The sequence below is a fragment of the Tigriopus californicus genome, chromosome 1, assembly GCF_007210705.1.
Source record: "Tigriopus californicus strain San Diego chromosome 1, Tcal_SD_v2.1, whole genome shotgun sequence".
Lineage (NCBI taxonomy): Eukaryota > Metazoa > Arthropoda > Copepoda > Harpacticoida > Harpacticidae > Tigriopus > Tigriopus californicus.
The window spans coordinates 11,308,975-11,329,227 of record NC_081440.1 but is presented as its reverse complement, the minus strand read 5'-3'; the positions used below and the strand labels follow the sequence as shown (position 1 = coordinate 11,329,227).

Genomic DNA, 20,253 nt, shown 5'->3' with positions numbered 1-20,253 from the left:
TGGCTTCTTTTGGACATGAGAAAAGAGATTCAGGATTGGGCACAAAAAAAGGCCAACTTGGCTTTTACGGTCTCTTTCAATTCCTCTCGGGTCCTTGACAAGACCATGATTGAAGAGAAATGCACGGGATGCATGTATTATGTACTACAGGATGTTCCATTATTATCGTTCTGTGCGCTAAAAGCAGGACATTATTTCTCCTTTCTTTCTTAGCCAACCGGATGAAGGTTATATGCAGACCCAGAAATGTCGAATGAGCACTTCAGCAAAAGTACTTAGAGAGTGGTTTCTGTGCTTGTGGATTAGTTTCTGTTCCGAGATCAATTGTGATCATTTTTATATCTATTGATCAACTGTTGACGCATTTCTTGGAGGACCTTGACAGCTTTTGATTCTGCACCTTGTTCGGGGATATTATGTTTTTTGTCATAAACAAAAGCATATTTTTGACCAAAATTATAGATTGGGTCTCACGAGATGTTCTTTTCTCTTGACTGGCCGAAAATTGTTTTAATGCACTTTGAAGGTAACTTTGACTTGGAATCGTCAAAATTTACATAACAATTAGAGATGCCAACAAGAAGTCCCTTCCGAGTACGAAAGTCGCCGAAATAAACTTTACCTTGTTCCAAATATGGAGGGGAACACCACGAAAAGCTTCCTAACGTTTTCCTACTCGAGGACAAACAAAAGCACATAATCTAACATGTATTAAAATTGAAAGAACAAAGGTTAAGGATCCATGGTCAAAAATATGAATCCATCGATTAGAAGGAATTAACATGTGGAATAAAAAGTAAGCGAATCAGACTTACCCTTTTGCATAATGTTGATAAATCGCCGTCATACTTGATCCAGACGTGGTGCACGAATATTGTGGATATTGGCTGAATGCTACGGCTCGTTCCAAGCCGTCCCTGGTGAATAGAAAGGGGAAAAGGGAAGTCAGATTTATCATAACATTCCAGAGGCAATGTATCCCAAATAAACATTTTTCTCCCACACCACTCAAAAATATCAATCTTGGACTGCTTCGCGGCCAAGGCGGATGTACGGTACACAGAGGCAATGTATCCCAAATAAACATTTTTCTCCCACACCACTCAAAAATATCAATCTTGGAGAGTGTCGCCAGGTCGATGGGATAGGAGCACTCCTATCGAAAATTTCGAGCAGCAATGAAGCCAAGATCCAGAGAATTTGCATGATGGGATTATCGGAAATCGGGAGAGCTCATTGCAGACCTTTTTTACGTCAGACTTTGGCGATTTATTCTTACTGTCAAAGGTCGATAGAAATCCTGAAAGAGGCCTTTTTGCCCTCAAAAAACCGGATGGTGACAATCTTTGTTTGAGCAAATGTTTGTCGATGACACGAGACATACTAATATTTGCTAGTGGACTGCATAGCTCGACCCCACTGTCATCAACAGGGACACGCTGGGCACGACAGAGTGTCTTTTTTTGAGGATGCCAAAATCATCTTTCAAGACAGATCAGAGTAAAACACGAAAGAGAAGTTTCAAAACATAAATGTTGAGAAGGAGTCAATGCCGTTGAGATGGGTACCTTTGCATTGCAGTACCATTATATTCAGCACCATCCGGTTCAACGGAAGTCTTTTGGGTGCCATTGGATATGCTCAAGGCACCCTGACCTCTTTCGATGATTTGTTGCTTTGACCAGGGAAATTGTGAAGTTCGATGGAGCTTCTTTTTGCTGCCTATACCCAATCTGTCGACCAGAAGCAATCTTGCAAAGCAAAGAAACCCTCTTCACTTGAAAGAGCTCGAGACAAACCTTTCTTAGCATCCGAATAAAATAAAGCTCGCAGAGATGCACAAATATGTGTGAGTTGCATTGCTCAAAGGCACGGTCAGTAGCTTCAGTACACACGGGAATGGGAGAAAAATTGGAAGGAGAAATCTGAACCAATGCATTATGAACATGATACTAAGAAAAAATGCATCAAGTTCATTAGAATATGTTCCACGGCACAGACAATTACGGCACTGGCTTTATCGCGTGGATCTGGAACAAAGTACGACAAGGAGCCTAAAAATCCCAATAAGAGGTTCTCGCAATAAAAGGGATCTCGGGAAGATATCAAGGACAGGAGTAAGTGGCACATCAAGAAACTAGTGCACACGCCTGTGAAGTGGAAAGGAGGATTTCAGAAGTAGCAATGCCATGCTTGAGTTGAAACACATCTCGAACCTGACCCAATTCCACGAATTGAAACTAGCAAATTGGACCATTGTCTCCTAGGTTGTTCCAAAATCGATTAGATTATTAGATTGTCCTTGAAGGGATAGGCATAGGAATATTATACAAAGAAGGGTCATTCATGTGACTCATTTGCACATTTTTAATGCTGTTGATTTCAAATTGGCTGTTCATCAAACCCTTAGACAGCATTTAACATTTTGACAATAAAAGGTCAGATAGAAAGGTGTTGTTTATGACTGAGGAAAATCTAAAATAAGATGCATAATTACAATAACGCATTCCATATTGAATGCTGACGGGAAAGCATTTTCTTTTACGAAAACAGATTTTCATTGGTAGAATATTTATTCCAAGAAGGCAAAGAAAACCAACTGACATTCAGAAACTTAAGCTCATGTCTGTCTGTTCACGAGCGGCTGGAAAGTGAGTTTCCAGTCAATAATGAACATATTTTATAAAGTTCAAAGTTCATCCTACTCATTCTTTTGTTAATTTCATATTACATACACATTCATTTAAAGTCACGCGGATCAACTTTGGCTTTTGCAAACCCGTTATCACAAAAGAAAACAGTGAATTTGATGGATATGGATTACTCTCTTTGAGTAAAGTTGATTCAAATTCGGATTTCAAAAAGTCGCCATGGTCAATACCTTGAAGTCGTTTGCCTCTTCACGTACTCTTGTTAAATGGCATAAAAGCTCAGTCCAGCTCTCTTTCTACTCTTCAAATTCTATAGAATGAAATGCCAAACTCACCAAAGGTGTCTTGAGCATATCGACTCTCTCAAAGCCTCATTTTTACCAAGTTATACAAATAAAGCAACGGCAATTGAATAAATCGTTATTTTAGATCGCCAACGTGGTCAATTGCGTAGTGCTACGACTATGATGACATTGATTAAAAACGTCAATAAGCCATAATTGGAACACTCAGGAGTAATTGTCAAGTCATCGATAATAAGCTTTTATTGATTGACAAGGTGAAATAAGCTAATGAATATTTCCCAAAATACGTTTCAAACAAAGGTGAGGAGACTATTTGAAGAAATTCTATGAGTAATATGAGGCCTTTTGAGCAGCTTCAAAGTGCTTTTATAAAGTGACAGTACAAAAAATGTCCTATTTGAAACATTCAAGCTTTTTATCTGGGCCTACAAAAAAAGCAGAAGAATACTTCTAGAAAAGACAAGAAATGCCTTTGAGGGGGGATGCTTTTATGCTCTATGATTGGTAAATCTACCAAAGGCACTTTAAAAGATCAAAAGGTGAAATGTGTAGTCAGTCTCAACTGTGATAAAATCATAATGAGAAAAACTAATACCACGATATTGCTTCAATTGGTTGAAAAATGGCGAGTTGAGTTATTCTTTTTTGGGGTGTATCTTTGCCCCCTACGATTAATTTTGCTTATCCAGTCGACGATTCGTGTTGTTGCCTCCTGAATGCGAACTTACGACTCCATTTCATCCAAGGTATCCTCCGTGAGAGGATTAGCGTAGCGGAATCCAATATATGCCTTATGCGGGCCCGTCTGAGGACTCCTCCGATCCAGCTCTTGGCACATCAAATCACCCTGAAAGGTAAGCCGGAAAGTGATAATAAGGAATGTGAAAGCATCATCAGATCTCGCAGCCATTCTGAATCATATCGGGATGGTGAGTTATTGGAGAGCCATTCTGACCATGAAGCAAACGACCTTGAAGGCTGACACATACAATAAAAAAAGCTGTTCTGCCTCATTTAAGCCTTACAAAAGGCTTTTTTGAAATATGTGCTTCATCGATCAAGAACTACCACGAATCTTTGGACGGGCATCCTTAAGAACAATGTCAATAACATCTTAAGATAATATCTTAAGATAACGTGTTCAGTCTTTTAAAATGACATCTCAAACGTTTCTGGGTTGGGCTATAGACAAGTGGATAATGCTGTTGTCTATGGTTGGGCTTACACCAACTCGGTGCAAAAATATAATGATAACATGGATAGCTTCATACATACGTTGGGATGACACTTGATTGAGGGGTCCTAGTGAATAAAAAATTGATTCGAACAATCCCATCCACTTGTGCATCATTATTGTTCTTGCTTGTTTGACTGTGAACAGGGAGGGTTTCCGTTGCTCTAGACAACTCCCACCGACCCAAATACGTATTAGAGTCAATGGTATCTCGTTTCGAAACAACTGCATGTGGGCTCATCATCATTATGATCATCGTGGTTGGATATCTCCTTTAGATAATGAGCATGTTCGTTCACAATTGCAGATCTGGCGGCCACTGTGTCTGTCTTTTCTGTTCCTTTTTTACCTCGTGGCTTTCCATAAACGAGGTTAACCAGGTCAGCTCCAAAGTGATGGGATGGGATGGGATAGGATGTTGGCCGAGCTGCTTGGAAGAGCTCTTGTCTCTCGTGGGAAAACCAAGTCCATGGTTCCTTTTGCTCGTGCTTCGCTAGTATCAAATGTCCAGTGGTGGTCAGAATTGGAAGCCGGAACTTCCTCCTCGAGGGAGCATGATGAATCATTAGGACAGTTATCATTCGATCCTTACAGAACATTCAGAGGCTTTGCGGGAGGCCACTGCCCAGTCATGAGAGGTCTAGGAGAAGTCCAGTCCTTGCTTGGTCTTAGCTTTCAATCTCACTACTATTCCAATGGTTTCGTACATGCATTTATAGAATACACGAAGATTAGTCTTGCTTGAGAAAAGAGTGGTTATTCTCTTCGTGTACAATGCATTAAGATAAGAATTTCAACCTTATCAACATTCGTAGACACAATCATCTTCTTTAGAGCAAGGGAAAACTGAACTAAGATCAAAGGCTTAAAAGAGTACTTGAACGATAATCTTTCCCAGTCTATCTAATTTTCCGGCCAGCTTTCAAATTTGCAAACTTCTCAACGACTTTCCACCCATAGAGGGGGATCTTTGCAGACTTGCGATTTTTTCCAGCGTTATATAATAGATCTTCAACACTAACTTGGTGAACTTCTTCGTCGTGCCCGTCCTCACGCTTACTATCATAGTCAATCTCTTCGTGGTTTAAAATTGCTCCAAGTTTTCCGTAAGTTTCCTCAAAAAAGAGTTTGGTTGAACAAATACAGTGTAAAATCGAGGTATTGAAACTCCAGACTTGCCAATTCATATAAGAAAATTCCTCTCGATTGATGGAAAGCAATCTCTCACTTCAATGGTCCATCCATATGTGAGGGGGGGTTTCTTCAGAAACTTGACAAATATCTCGCAGGAACCATTCGATTCAACTGGAAACGCATTTGTCGGAGATCAGGCCTCGTTCGATCGAAATAAAAGTACGAAAGTTCTCCTCGACATCTTCAATACCTTTTTGTGAGATGTGTAGGTATTGCTTTAAAATCGACTTAGTCTATCATGGACTCGAATGGGGCTGTAATCTTGAACGTTTACAATAATTAAAAGGCCAAATCTTAAGGCACCCTTTCTAACTAGCTTGTAAAGACATGAGGATATGCCCATAGTTTAAACTGGATCAACTACGTTCAATCAGGGCCAAAGCCAAATAACCAACGCTTCCTTTGAGCTTGAATTAAGGGCTCGAAAAATCCTGGCTCATGTGCGGATTAAGTAACAAAAGAGCCTCGGGTCCCTTACCCAGGGCCAAAATGGGTATAATACCAGTGGATCATGTCGGATTATCCACAGAGCACTACTTTCCCTTACATCTAGCGTCAGGCTTCAGTACCCCAACGCACACACAAACGACATACTCTCTGTGCAGTTGGTACAATGTACTACACATCTAGTTGATCCATGGAGTACCGAGCATTTAAAAACAAAGGAGACGGTTCTTCTCTTTCTCCTCCTTCCCATCGGCTATCCTTGGTCCCTTATGGTCCTTGATAAAGTTCTAATATGCATTATGCATGCCCTCAAAAACTTCTTTGTTTTGAGGGAGAGTGTCTTTTTCAAGCATTCCTTTTGCATTGCACATCTCGAATCAGACTTCAGGACTTCAAGTGATGGAGAGTTTAGAGACTTTCGGCCGCTGTTGGCACCCATACAAAGTGCTCTGTTTCTCTAGTAGAAAGAACCTCAAAATGTCGAATTCCATCTGGAACGAGACAACCCGCGACCCAAAACGTATTGGGGGGGGGAAAGAGCGGTACGGCTGTTGTCATTTGGCATTCTCTTTGAATATTCCGCGCAAACTTCGGTGCAAACTCTTGGAGAATTGTTTCCACTCTAATGGAATTGCAGTAATCCTACAAGGTACGTAAGTACTAGTGGTCCCTTTCGCCAAGGTCCTGGGAAAAGGAGGGCTCACTTCTCATTCCTCCGTGTCCTCTGTGTCCTCCGTGTCCTCCGGAATAGACTGGTGGCAGCACAATGAATGTCACACATTGTCTACCGGCAACCCGCACGCATGGACTTATTGGAAAAAGACAATTTATCAGCCTAAGAAAATACAGGGAGGAAAGTCACTCTTCAGTGCAGGCTACCATCAGTGTTGGCTGATTTGAGACCTGAAGGCTTAGAGGTAATTTGGAAACGACCTTGTCCGCTCTCGCCGGAAAACAAAGTACTTAGTGTATACAATGTATTAATGAGGGGATTCATCTTGTTTGGATATTACTAATTGGCCAAGAGAATCCGTGTTGGAAATATTTTACGACTGATCCATGCCAGGGCTTTTATGGTACGGGCTGGTTTCGGTTTGGAGCAAAGTTGTCACGATATACCCGGTATTCGGCAATTGAGAACCCCAAATTGGTGTACTATGCAAAGTTATTCTCCCGAAATTGCCGCTACAAAGTAAACCATGCATTGAGCACATGAAGAATTATCGGATATCTGTCATCAAGTTTACGACTACCAAATTCTTCCTTCTTTCTATGTGTTTGCGTTCTGTAGATTGTTCTTCTTTATCTATCGTTGACTGACTGAACCAACTGGATCACTACCACCCATCGTGATGCCGAAAGCCCAAGGAGGAGCCCGGAACATCCGGAAGCTCCTTCTATTAGTGGAGCCCCAAAATGCATTTGAATCCGTAAGAGCAGAACTAATGCTCCGAAGACTGATTCCTTCCAAGTTATCGAAGCCTCACCATGAGCCTCTGAGTCTCAACAACAAGATGAAGAAAAACTCCAGGAATTCCAATGGAAAAGGCTGCCAGTAATTGACCTTGTTTACTCGAACGGGGGGGAAAAAGGAAATAGGGGCGAAAAAATGAGACTCAGGAGATGAAGTGAATGCATTCGGAAAGAAAGGAAATGAGGCTAAGATTAAGGCCTTCTTTTCTTGTTTTCCACTCAGTTTTGAAATGGCAGATGATGTGACAACAACGAGATGAGAGCCCGCATAATAGGCAACTAAGGCCTGGAGTGGCAATGCACTCTAATATTTATTATGCACTAATGAGAGAACGTGTTTATTGTCGAGAAAGCTAACTGGGAAATACAAGTTCCACAGTTTAGCGATCTAGAAAGATTTGTGGGATGTGAGGAAAACATCCCAGAAAATAAGCCATTAAGCCCGCATCAAAACAATGATATTACTTCAAACAGTCTGGTTTTCTGTCTAACAGTTATATATCAAGCTCATTTGTCATCAAGTTCGTCGACCTTTTGTTTGAGTTGTACAAATAAAACTTGGATTAGTTTCGTCTCCCAAGTCAGGAATATGTCGTTAAAGTCGTCATATGAATACAATCCTCTTTCAAAACTTCTTCTCCATCCCAGCATTGATGTTGAGATCCTTTGACTTCAAGATCCACGAAGGCTTGCTTTTCTGTTCAACCAGTGATTCAGCACCTCAGTATTTCGTCTATTTGCGGATCACTACCCTGGGGGAATTCTCTCACCTGACGTTTGGTCCATTTGTAGATTGGTGAGCCGCCTCCAATCTCGTTATACTTGGAAATGATTTCCGGTGTGCGCCTCTTCGCGATCCAAGGCCCAAGTTTGGATTGGAAAGGAAGTTTGATGATATCACGATCCAAAAAGAGCCGAGTCAGGAAGTCCTGAACCTCATCAGCTTGGCGGGGTCCGCCCATGTTCAACATGAGAATGCCGGTCTTGGGCTTGAGTGCTGAGGCTGAGGATGACTCGCGCATGAATAATTGAAATGATGACAAGGCTGAAAGGGTCCAAAAATCATAGGGCGTCAAGATTAGTCGGTCACGGTGCTTACCGAGGCACCCACGGACCCCATGAAACCCATTTGACATGACCAGGCGGTACCATTAGGGTAAAGTAGGGGAGGTGGGAAAAGTGCCTTGCCAGAGCAGCAGTGCCTTCCTTCCAAAGAAGCAAGCAGCAAGCTAAAGGTCATTGTTGGCCTTTATGAGAAACGTCTCATAACGGGATGGCCAACCTCCAAAGTGGGCCTTCACTTGAGCCAAGCAAATTGTATTGCTCTTGTGTGTGGCCATTTGGAAAATTAGCTCTTCCTTCACTCTGAGGAGCGAAAAGGTTAATAACTTAACCTCGAAAGAGTGTTCATCTCATTCTGCAGCCTTATCCCAATCAAAATCAAAATTCAAAAAGCAGCTCTTCAAATGCCCGCTGAAGACAATGCCAACCACGTTTCCATATCCAATGACAAGGAACTTTTAGAAATGCACTTACAAGAGGTGGATAAAATGCTCTTGGAACAATGCATCTTGATTATCAAAGGAACAGCACAGGCACAAAAAAGGTCCAGGATCCAATAATATGTATGGTGCTATCCACCGATGTACACTGCACATAGACACACAGTGTACACTCACCATGGAGCCAGTTACAAAAGCACGCATGGTAGGCAAGTCAGTCGTCGTCGTCGTCGTCCACCGAGCATACACGTCGTTCCATAACTTTTTCTCTTCCAGGCACCTGTGGAGGCTTGAGAGGTTGCGAGGTCATTTCTTGACACCTTTGCGTTCATTTATGGTATGTTAAATAAAGAATCTCCTCGTTGTCTTAACAAAGAAATCATTTCGATTCGATCATGAATCACCCGAAGGAGTTTCCAGATTCTGGCGAATCCGCTTAACCAACGTCATTGAATTCATGGTCTAATGTGATGCTGCAGCCAAGTTTATGATCTGCTTATCAAAATATGAAATGCTCTCCTACCTATGCTATCTTGACTCTAATTAAAACAGTTCATCCTTGAACTCGACAAAAGCCCGATATCAAGTTATACGACCGGGATAGAAAAGAGGAAGAATGGGATCGGTTAACGAGGACTCGATTGAAGCTGACACAGTCGCTTGGAGAGCGAGGAAACCAACAACCACCGTCCCATCATCCACTATCCAATTTTTTTTTTCCATGAACAACCAGCTACCAACCAACCAGCACTCGTATTCGTCTCTTCCCAGAGACTCTAGCCCCTCACCACGATACGCAACCAAAGATGAGAAAAACGGTGTGGTGAGTCAGTCAGTAGTAAACAGAGTCTCGTCGATGACACATGTGCGTTGCATGCCACAAAACACTCGCCAACCTATTCCATTGTTCCAACTTCCAAGTTATTTTTGCTGGCTGGCATATCATTCGGTTGCCAAGCTGCCAAGTTGCCAAGCCGTTCAAGTTGTCTCCGACATTGCCAATGTCCTGGAGAGACTCCAGGAAATGAGCCAGAGAAAGAGAGTGAGAGGGTTCAATGGTGAACAACGTGTGTCCTAGCCCGATCATCTGAAATTGGGGTGCCTCCTCCCTGGACTGGTTCTCGATCGCCTAGCTACCCTAGCTAAGGTCCGCCCCTCGAGATCTGGAGAACTGTGACGGGGGAAGTGCATTTACGTCGTTCGTTGAGAGTTGAGAGGAAGAGGGAGGAAAACGGAACGAGGGCACAACGAAAAGGAGGAAGGGGAGGAAATTGAGGATCGATATCCAAGCCGGCAACAACACTGACACTCTCTGTGGATCCAGGGAGTGAAAGAGACGTACGCCAGCGGACTAGTCATTGGAGAACCGGCGGGGTGAGATCTCGGGGTAGAAAGCTCGGGACTGGCAGGATTCTGGAGTTACGGAGAAAGAGATAGCCAAGTCAGACGGCTTTTTCATCCCCCAACGCGCCCAGACACCCGCCATCCCGAGAGTGCACAACAGGGCATGCTGATATTGCCCATCCATGAACGTTGTTGGGTAGATTCTGATCGTGTCCGCTGGAAGACAAGGAAGGCTTCTTTAAGTGATCTAAAGAGAAACAACGGGAGAAGAGAACATCCACACACACAGAGGGATGAGTGACCTTTTTATGTCTTGATGTGTGAAGAAGGCACTCACTCGCTCACTTTGTAGTGCAACAGCGAACTTTGAATCCTGCCATCGCGTTTGTCTTCGACACAGACGTCGTCGTACCATTTGTCACCGTGATAGTGATCGAAAAGCCAAAGGTTCGGTACATTCCATGTGACTTTTAACTCGTATCTAGATCAAGTGCTGGCGGCATCATCATCATCGTCTTCTGCTTCTTTGCCATCACAGGCTGTTGGTTTGATGAAAGAAATGAAGAAGAACGAACTTCTCGAGAGACTGATCATTTCTCGCTGACGAACTCCTTCGAGCTCTGGAGCAATATCCACTCCACCCCCAACGCCATTTCGGTCATGATGATCTTCAGTAACATCATGATTAGATCCGAGTGATGTATCATCTGCTGTGGATGAGGCTCCTTCAATTTACCAAGTCCTTGTCGACTTGATAGATCTATCGATCGACGACCAAGAGAGACATTCGCGTCGGGTTGCAAAAATGGCCGAAATTAAGTAAATGATTCACACCCAGTCACGAAGAAGTTGCGAACGAATCCCTGAAGAGAGCTCAGAACCGTGATCTCTGAAGTAGAACAATCCTCATCTCCATGGTTCGACATCACGGAGTCTGAACACTACCAAAGGTTTGGCTGTCGTCCTCTCTGGCGTGGTTCTCACCATGATGGTTGGCCATGGAATTCCACCGAAAAATGAGTCTCGGAATACCTTGATCGTCTGAATTGAGTCCAAGTGTTTTTCTCTCTGGACCCACAATACGATCGCTCGTATCATCATCTTATTCCTACTTGTGGTCGTTTCTGAGCTCAGGTGTACCGGGTAAATTTCAAGGTATCCTCCCAAACTAAGCATACATAGGCTACATACAGTAATATCAGGGTAACGCTAGTGCACCAAATCCGCCCTCGCCCTGCCCAAGTCCATCTACACACTCACTCATTCACCATACCGAGCAGTCCGTCTGTGCGTCCTGTTGTCTGAAGTGGTGTATGTACGTACTAGTTGTCACGGAGTGGACTTTACTACCGACAAGGTTCTCTGAGGCGATGGACAACACTGATTCAATGTTCGGGCAGGCCAGGAAGACGTGGCTCCGAGGTGAACAACACGCTGAAAGGACCCTTCATGCCATCCGGCAACAAAAACGAACGACCTAGAGTTGGTTGGCGTTCAAGTGACTTGGCCCACCTATTTGGTGGCAAGTGTGTGTGTGTGTGTGTTTGATTGAGAACTTTTTATCTGATTGAAATAATGTGTTACAATTGAGAAACAGACCCTCATCCTTGGCTCTTGGAAAGGAAACAAACGTATGGGCGTCATTTCAATCTTCTCAGCACTCCTTGTTGCCTTTCAAAGTCTCAATCCTATTTAGTGCTTGCGGATAAATATTCCCGTCCTACAACTGTCTCCTAAATGATTCAAAGTGGGGTCATGTTCGGTTGAAAGCTCCCTATCTTTTATTAAAAGTTTTGCATCATTGACTTTTTTCAGAGGCTAATTAATGGCTTCATTCTCAGTGATCATTTGTGGTGTGTTTGTCAGAGGTGTTTACTCTGCCCACGACTCTCTATTAAGTTCATCCCAGCCATCAGCTTCCAGATAATGACAATGTTTTAGTGCCTCAGCGACTGTAATCATCTCGCGTTTGTGTGCAGAAAAGTGAAAACGGATCATGCTCGCTCTCCGTGAGAGCCGGAGCCAGACTTTTATCGGCATCTAGCTTACACCCTTATCATTTGAAAAAGGCTGAAATGAGCTAATCAGAGTGGTCTCATCTAAGCGCAAAATGAGTAATAGTGTGTTCTCTGACTTTTGTCAGGCGTGGGTGGCCCGGTTCCCTGGGAGTGAGCTGCCCGCAGCTTGGGAAGAAGATGTCCGAGCTAACCTCAAAAAGCACAAGTCAAAGGTGGCCTTGCTCAGAGAAGAGCTGGAAAAGGAGGAGATGTACGTCGAGTATTTGGACAAGTTGCTGTGTGATATCGAGAAGCAGCGGAAGTCTTCGACAAGCTCAAGCGAGTTGGGAATAACCGGCGAGAATAATCTCTTGTCGAAGGATGAACAGCTGCAGAATGACGAAAATAAGCGCAGGTCATCAGAGTTGAATCGGAGTCAGTTGCATTTGGATCTCGATGACCAAGATCAAGAGAGTCAAGCAACCACACCCAACTCCGGATCAGCAACTCCCTTATCCGGCACTCCAGGTGGAGCCACGGGGAGCACTTTTGTGACCGTCATTAACGTGGCTGGGCCTAAGAAAGGTCCCGTTGCAAAGGGTTTGACGAAAGGCCCCCCATCAGTTCCATCCACTAATGGAACCTATAACAAGACCAGAAGTGACTCGTCATTATTGACACCTGTTCCTCCACCCAAGCCTCCGAAGCGGTTTTCTGGAAGTCGAGATTCATTGAACAGTGTTTCTAGTCCTACAACCCCACCTTCGCCCTATTCAACTGATGATTATTATCCCCATCGAGAGGGCTTAGGAGTCAATATTTCGCCCAATACATCCAACAAGATATCCTCATCAGAAGAGGAGGAGGAGGATTCGCGTGGTCGTCCAGATGGAACAGAGCATCACGAAGTAAAGAACACTCCATTTCAAGCCTCCGAGGGGATATCAGAGTCCAATGAGAGTGGCCCATCCGCCAATGTGAAAAAGATTAAAGATTTGATGGCCAACTGGGAAAACAAGCCCCTTATGGGATCAAAACCTGCCCAACTTTCTCGATCCTCGTTGCCCGAGAGGGTCGATTCGCTCGAATCTAGGCCACGTCGAAAAGACTCAGATAGTAGCAGTCGGGGGCGAATGGGAAGTCCCAGTGGAAAAAGTCATGACTCTAGTGATAGTGAATCCAACTGGTCGTCCAGGAACGCTAATGCTAATGCAGGGGTGGATGGCGAGAGCCCCCGACGCCGACGAGGCTCATCGGGAGATACCAGACTGGATCGTTTGGTACGAAGACCCTCGGGTGGATCATCGTCTGCTAAGGTTTTACCATCAGCTGCCTCAGTGGCTGCCAATCTTAAACGACCGGTTAAGAAACCTCGTGCCAAACCTCGAACCCTCCGAGAAGTGGGACCTAAAGACGAACCGAATCAAAAAGAGGAGCCTCTCTATGACACTGTGGCTAACGACGAGCCCGAGGATGAGTACGACAATCATCTTCTGTATGGGACTAATTCCACGATCAAATCTGATACTATCGGTTCCTCTGGTGGAGGTAGCAGCTCGACCGATCTTGGCTTCGATGAGCCACACATGTTACCTGTTCTGAAGTCGGCTCAATCTGGACTCTCGCTAACGGGGAGTGGGACTCTCTCATCATCTGATACAGATGTCCTCTGTGGAAGCCCAAGACTGATACGGAGTGTGAGCGTCGAGGAAGAGGACCCAAACTATGTTAACATCCATTTCTTCCTCCGTAAAGGCCAAGAAACTTCCAACAGTTTGCTCGGTGCCCGCGGGCCCATGGACACGATCATGAGCGATGACGAGCTTCTTGACCTCGAAAGCAACGATAGCAAAGGATCGTCAGATAATCTTGATGGTTCAAGTGAGACCGAAGCTCAACGTCTCGTTATGTATCGCTGCATTTTGAGTAGCATCATCGACAGTGAAGCTATCTACTTGGAAGGCCTCAGTGTTATGCTCCAGTACATGAAGGCCATGAAAGTGACCCTAACCACGCCTCAGCCGGTGATTCCAAAACCCGAATTTGAGAGAATTTTCTTTAAGATCCCCGAACTGCACGATCTTCATTTAACGTTTCACGAGAAATTGAAGAAACAGTTTGAGCGTTGGAACGCTGATGATTGCATTGGACACACCTTCAAAATGTTGGCCAGTCGAATCAAGATTTATTCCACTTTCCTCAGTAACTATCAGAGTGCTCTGGATGCCCTTCACCGGTGCAGTGAGGCGTACCCACAATTTGCCGATCTCACCAAATCTATCAAATTGAGAACAGTTAAGGGTCAAAGACAGGGCCAGTCATTGTCTCTTGAGGATCTGCTTCATAAGCCGGTGGCTCGAGTGCAGAAGCATTGTCTGTGTCTTCAAGACTTAATCAAATATACACCAAAGACGCATCCGGATTATAAGACCCTCAACGAGGCCTTGACGCTCGTGCAAAGCTTCGTGAATGATTACAACTCGAGACATGCGGAAGAACTGTTTCCTCATCAAGAGCGTCCGCAACGGCATTTGGTCAAGAACTCGTTCATCGTGGAATTGTGGGAGGGTCAACGCAAGTTGCGACACCTCTTCCTTTTCAACGATGTTTTGGTATGTGCCAAATATAAGGCCTCAAGCAAAAAGACTGAGAACTTCACCTTCCAACTCAAGTGGTACATTCCCCTATCAAACGTGAGTATTTACTAATCCACTTTCAACTTTCGAGGCTAGGAATCAATATTTCTCACATGATGTTCAAAGAATACCGCTGCAGACTTTGTCATCGATAAATCAGGGATAAGCAAAGCCAACCAGAACAGGGCGTTTGCCATATTTTGGGATTGGAAAGAGCCTACAATTGAAGAACTGGCATAATGGTAGAAAATTGCAAGACTCATCTTGGGCCATTAAGTACTCGGGTTTGTTATTGTTTCTCTATTTCTCCGTCGTCGTCATCCTCCTCCTCCTCCTCCTCCTCCTCGTCCAGAACAATCTGGGCAATTCTTTTTTGTTCAACTACCGTGTATTTGTCTAGTAGCCTGAGTTAATGGATCTAGAAAAATACTTGGTAGGTTCCTCTAGTTGGCTGGTTGTATGCATGCATTCACGCATCGATCGCGGTTCTTCACCCATTTCCTCAATGATCATAGCCGCCGGAATTTGAGCGGAATTTTTCTCATGATTATGAGTGGATATGATTTTGAATACCGATCTAAAGTGAGAAGACCTCCAATCAGATAGGGCTGGAAGTTCAGAGTGTTCGTGATCATGGTCTAGCCCAGAAAGTAACACCAACAGGGTTTTTGTTAATCTTTCACGATCAGGGAACTGACAGATGCTATTCTAGATGTACCAAAGTGAGAGTGAGCAACAACCTCAATTGAAGCAGAACAACGGGATTTAGCAAGCATCACCCTCAGTAGCACCACCACTTCTACTTGGTATTATTTCCATGCAAGTCCTCTTTGCACCTTAGCACAGTCATCCATCCATCCATCCATCCAGCCAGCCAGCCAGCCAGCCCAGGGAAATGAGTCCCGTCTTTTCTTTCGACATAGGATCAACAAAGATCATACCTTTGTAAGACTTCTTTACCATTGAGAACGATCTGTGCACAAGTATAGCATTGCAGTTGAAGTAAGTAATTCCTCCTCCCAACATCAAGAATGTTAACAAATCCTCTTCGTCCACTTGGAGGGGAACTCGGGAAAAGTCCATATTTCATGTCTCTATCTTGTGTAAACCCCTTTCTGTAATTGAGGATGACTGCCAAGAACAAGCATGGTTTAGTACCGAAAAGCGGGAGTTGTATATTTGAGTTAATGCTTCAAATTTCCTGGGAAACCCTAACTTGACGGGGCATGTAGTACGCAAGAGAAAGAGGGGGTGGACGGCTTAATCTGTAAATATATCTCCGACACCCAGAAATGACAGCAAGAAGTGAGCACATGTAATACCTCAGGATTTAACAAGTCAAAGTCTCTAGGTTCGAAATGAAACCTCTAAGACGATGTACAGATCAGCCAAATGCGACCGGCGAGAGATGAAATGCCACTCTCAAGTCTGATGTCCATCCATCAGTGTGGAATTTCAACGAGATGTGGCTAAATTCTCTCACAGGACATTGCATTTTAGCATCTTCTTTGGCTATCAATAGAAATTATTACTCGTTTTTTTCCTGTGAAAATCCTTCAGCTAATGATCAGGCCCTTGTCTGTCCAAATGTGTTGAAATAGAAAACGAGTGTCCTCTTCTTTGAGTGAAATTGACGATCCGAGTTTCCAGCCTTCGTCTGGCTAACCAACATTCTGGTGGGAACAATCGAAAGTAATTCAGGCGTTATTGCATTTATCCCATTAGCCGTGCGTGGACGGCTCCGTCGTAGTGAGCCACCAATGAACGTACGTACCTCTTTGATAGAAACCGTCATTGAACGAGCCAATTTGGCGTGGAATTGGTTTTAGATGATAAGTTAAAGCTGACTTCTCTGTACTTTAGGTAGCAGCCTCTTAGAGCAAGGGTGAACATATACTGTACATATGTAGAAAGCGAGAGGAAAACGAAGACAGCGACGACCACGACGACGACGACACACCTTAATCGGCCTTTGCAAACGGCGATGATTGTTATAATATTTGCATTGCCTTTAGTGCATCTTATCTAATTTGATTTTGAAACGGGGACTTTAATGTGAGTGGATCAAACGCCTGTCCTTTGGAAAGTAGAAAGTGTCTATGCCCACCTGACTCAAAACTTCATCCAAATCAGGAGGCATCACGGAGCAACAAAAGGAATCTCGATTGAATTCTCTGATAGCGAGAGACTCATTCGCTGTATGTGTGCATTGAACAAGTAGCAGTGCTAGTAGTAGTGAGCTACGGTACCTTTGAGCTCTTCTTCCTCGACAGCTCGAGATGGTTCGGCTTTACCGTTGCCTGGCCGTCAGAGTTAGAGATTCATTAGAAACCCATGATGAACGCCATAGAAAATCGAGAACGAAACGAAATGATGATTTCTACCTTTTCTCTCCCCCTCTCCCTCTCTCTCTCTCTCTCTCTCCATGCACCCGCCTCTAGGCTGTAATTGTGAATGATCCCTCTGCTGAGCCGAAGGAATCCAACCCCGCCAATATTGTGGTTCTCAAGACCCAAACCACTGCCCTTCGAGATCAGATCTACCGATTGGAAAAAGAAGATGAGTGGAAAGGCAGAAAGAGTAACCACGGTTCCCTGGGCTCGTCCAAGAGCACTGTGAAGTATCGCAAAAAGCTCAACGAACTCGAGGCCCAATTAGTCTTGGCCTCGCCCTGCCTCGTTTTTCAGGTAAACAAATGAGTGATTTGAGGTTCATGTGATACTGGTCACATTGCATATCGTGTACAGCCTTTTTTTGTACATATGACTCTGAATTGTATTTAGACGTTGAAATGGACAATCAAGTTCTTGCTTTTTTGTGCTAGTAATTATGCACATAATTTGTTTAGTCGTCGCAAATCAGGCTAAAATGTCGTGCCCTTTGAAATGCAGTCTGTATTGACAATAGGATAGATGCCAGCATTAACACCTTAAAATGGAAAGATTTGAATGTGCCATTCATTAACAAGAACAAAACATCATCATGAAGGCAAGATAAGAACGCTTCAACGAGTCGCTGACAAACAATTCCGATATGGTGTTTACCTCTAAAAATCCCGACAACTGAATCAACCCGAACAAACACGAGTGCCTTGCGGCTTTGTTCTTGTGGGATTGAAATCCTTGCTTTGAAAATAAAAAGAATGCGACTAAAAGATGGGAGAACCATCCCCTAGTTTCACATACCACAACACAAGTTAATGAGATGCAGGAAGACGTTTTGTTTGTGTGATTAAGGAAGCAGCAATAAATCAGTGTCCATATTTCTTTGTAGGTGGCCCAGAAACCCAGCGGGAAGACGTTCACGTTCTTCTTGTCATCTGATTTTGAACGATCCCAATGGGTGGAGACGCTTCAGGTTCTTCAAACTTCCATGAACTCGAATTCCAAACAAAGCCGGCCCAAGATGACCATGGATGATCTCCAGTCCTGGATCACCAGTTGCCGGAAGTTCCTCAAGACCAACATGGGATCGTTCCTTATGCGATCCCCGCGTGATGAAGCTCTGCTAGTGGGAGATCTTCATTTGAATCTCCATCATTTACAAGGCCTAACTCGCCCAGCTGATCTGTACGTGGTCATTGAAGTCGATTCCTACGGACACTACTTCAGAAAGTCCAAGTCAAGAACCATCATCAACTCCATGGAGCCCACCTGGGAGGAGGAATTTGTCGTGGAACTGGATGGATCAGAAAACCTACGCATTTTGGTCTACGAGCAACAGACCGCTGAGGGCGTAACGAACAACACGTTATTGGCACGTGCCGAGCTCGAACTGAGCCGATCTTGGCTCGGGAATCAAATGGCAGAGCAAAGGATTTCTATGAACGATCTCTTGCTTACGTGCTCCATGAAGTTTGTCACTTTCGAGGAGACCATTCGCCGAGTGCCATCAGCCAAATTTACCGGCTTATTCGGGACATCAATCCAAACGTCAACCAAACGCGAGAAACGTGCCGTCCCCTTCATCATAACCAGCTGTGTCCGGGAAGTCGAGAGGCGGGGTATCAGCGAAGTGGGAGTGTATCGTGTGTCCGGGTCGGCGGCCGACGTCATGCGTCTCAAGAAGGCCTATGAAACAAACCCGTACGAAGCCGAGCAACTTTTGAAGGAATGTGATATCCACTCAGTGGCGGGCGCTTTGAAACTTTTCCTCCGCGATCTTCCCGAATCCCTCTTTACCACTCCCATTTATCAGGAAATGCTCGAGTCTAGCCGCGAGCCGGATCCCGAAATCCGGAAGAACAATTATTTGAGACTCTTCTCCCACATCCCGCACAATCCCAACCAGGCGTGCATTGTTTTTCTCATCGAGCATATGGTGCGAGTCAGTCAGTACGAGCAGCAAAACAAGATGTCATTGCACAATCTGGCCACGGTTTTCGGACCCACGATGCTTCATGCTGGGGTGGAGCGTGATCGGAAAGGCCCCGGCAAAGATAGCCAATTAGCAACGGGGACCGTTGATGTTATGGCTCAAGCCGGGATCTTATTGTTCTTCTTGGGAAGGAGAGCCAAAGGAGAGCCCATTCAAATTCAGGAGCGCCAGGTGTAATCGGGGTAGTTTCACGCTTTGTTGCACACACTAATGTTGCGTTGATTCTTCTGTATGTAATCTAATGCGGGCAAATTTGTGCGAAGAATTAATGAGCATTCCCGCTGACATCTTTCTTCAGTCACCACCGGTCATGATCATCATCATCATCATCGTCATTATTCGAGTCCAGAAAATGCGTGAAAGACATTGTTAGGGGAGTCACCGTAATCACGCCAAGTACAGTGCGAACCCACCGGGACGTTTAAGTCAACGACAATCGTGTAAGACATGACTGCTAAGCAATGTTTCCGTTTTTCATCCCTTTTGTATCTGCCACTTTCTACTTTGATGTCGTCATGTTCCCATTTCCCGTGAGAGGAAATCAAGAGAGAATATACGTATAAATGTGTAATTCAACCACACGTGGACGATTCATTAATTAGGCCTGTGACAGACCAATACATTCAAATGTCTCTCTTCACCACCGACAAGGGAGTAGACAGATAGCCTGAGAACGAAACGAATTTGTTCCCATATTCAATCTTCAATTTCGACTTTGAAGTATTACTTGCTGTCCATACATATACTGACCTAACAAACATCACTGGCCTTTGCTGGTGGGACATGGTGAAAGTGGATGTCATGTTTTTCATTTTAAATAGTATGGGCACTTAGTTGCTTTAAATGAAGACTTTTCGGATGTTTGTTTTGGAATCCAATTGTTCAAGTTTTGTTGAATTGTTCACTGCTGTACGGCCAAGGCGGATGTCAACATATGCGCTCGTTGAGAGAAATACTGTATGACTGAGCTGTGGAACTTTCAAATGAAATTCTTCGTTGACCTTGTGAAAGTTTTATTTTGGGGGAATGAGGTGTTGGTTGTTAATCTTAAGGAAATCCTCGATGTTTCTACCCGAGATCTGGTATCTACCCA

General features: G+C 44.2%; 2 protein-coding genes across 2 annotated transcripts in view; one reads left to right on the top strand and one right to left on the bottom strand.

Moving 5' to 3' along the window:
* The window catches only part of LOC131886170 (ferrochelatase, mitochondrial-like), a 12,342-nt gene extending 3,211 nt beyond the window's left edge, over window positions 1-9,131 (bottom strand). Inside the window, exons 1-4 of the mRNA XM_059234466.1 lie at window positions 8,841-9,131; window positions 8,075-8,349; window positions 3,685-3,803; window positions 816-917 (exon numbers count right to left, since the gene is read on the bottom strand). Of these exons, the coding sequence (XP_059090449.1) occupies window positions 816-917; window positions 3,685-3,803; window positions 8,075-8,349; window positions 8,841-8,874 (530 nt within the window). The 5' untranslated portion in view covers window positions 8,875-9,131. The remainder of the gene's footprint in view (window positions 1-815; window positions 918-3,684; window positions 3,804-8,074; window positions 8,350-8,840) is intronic.
* A 590-nt stretch (window positions 9,132-9,721) lies between these two features.
* Window positions 9,722-19,736, top strand: LOC131886080 (active breakpoint cluster region-related protein-like). Its single transcript, XM_059234350.1, has 3 exons — window positions 9,722-14,840; window positions 17,225-17,470; window positions 18,057-19,736. The coding sequence occupies exons 1-3, from the start codon at window positions 12,261-12,263 to the stop codon at window positions 19,335-19,337; spliced, it is 4,107 nt and encodes a 1,368-aa protein (XP_059090333.1). The 5' UTR covers window positions 9,722-12,260; the 3' UTR covers window positions 19,338-19,736.
* Window positions 19,737-20,253: the final 517 nt, after the last annotated feature.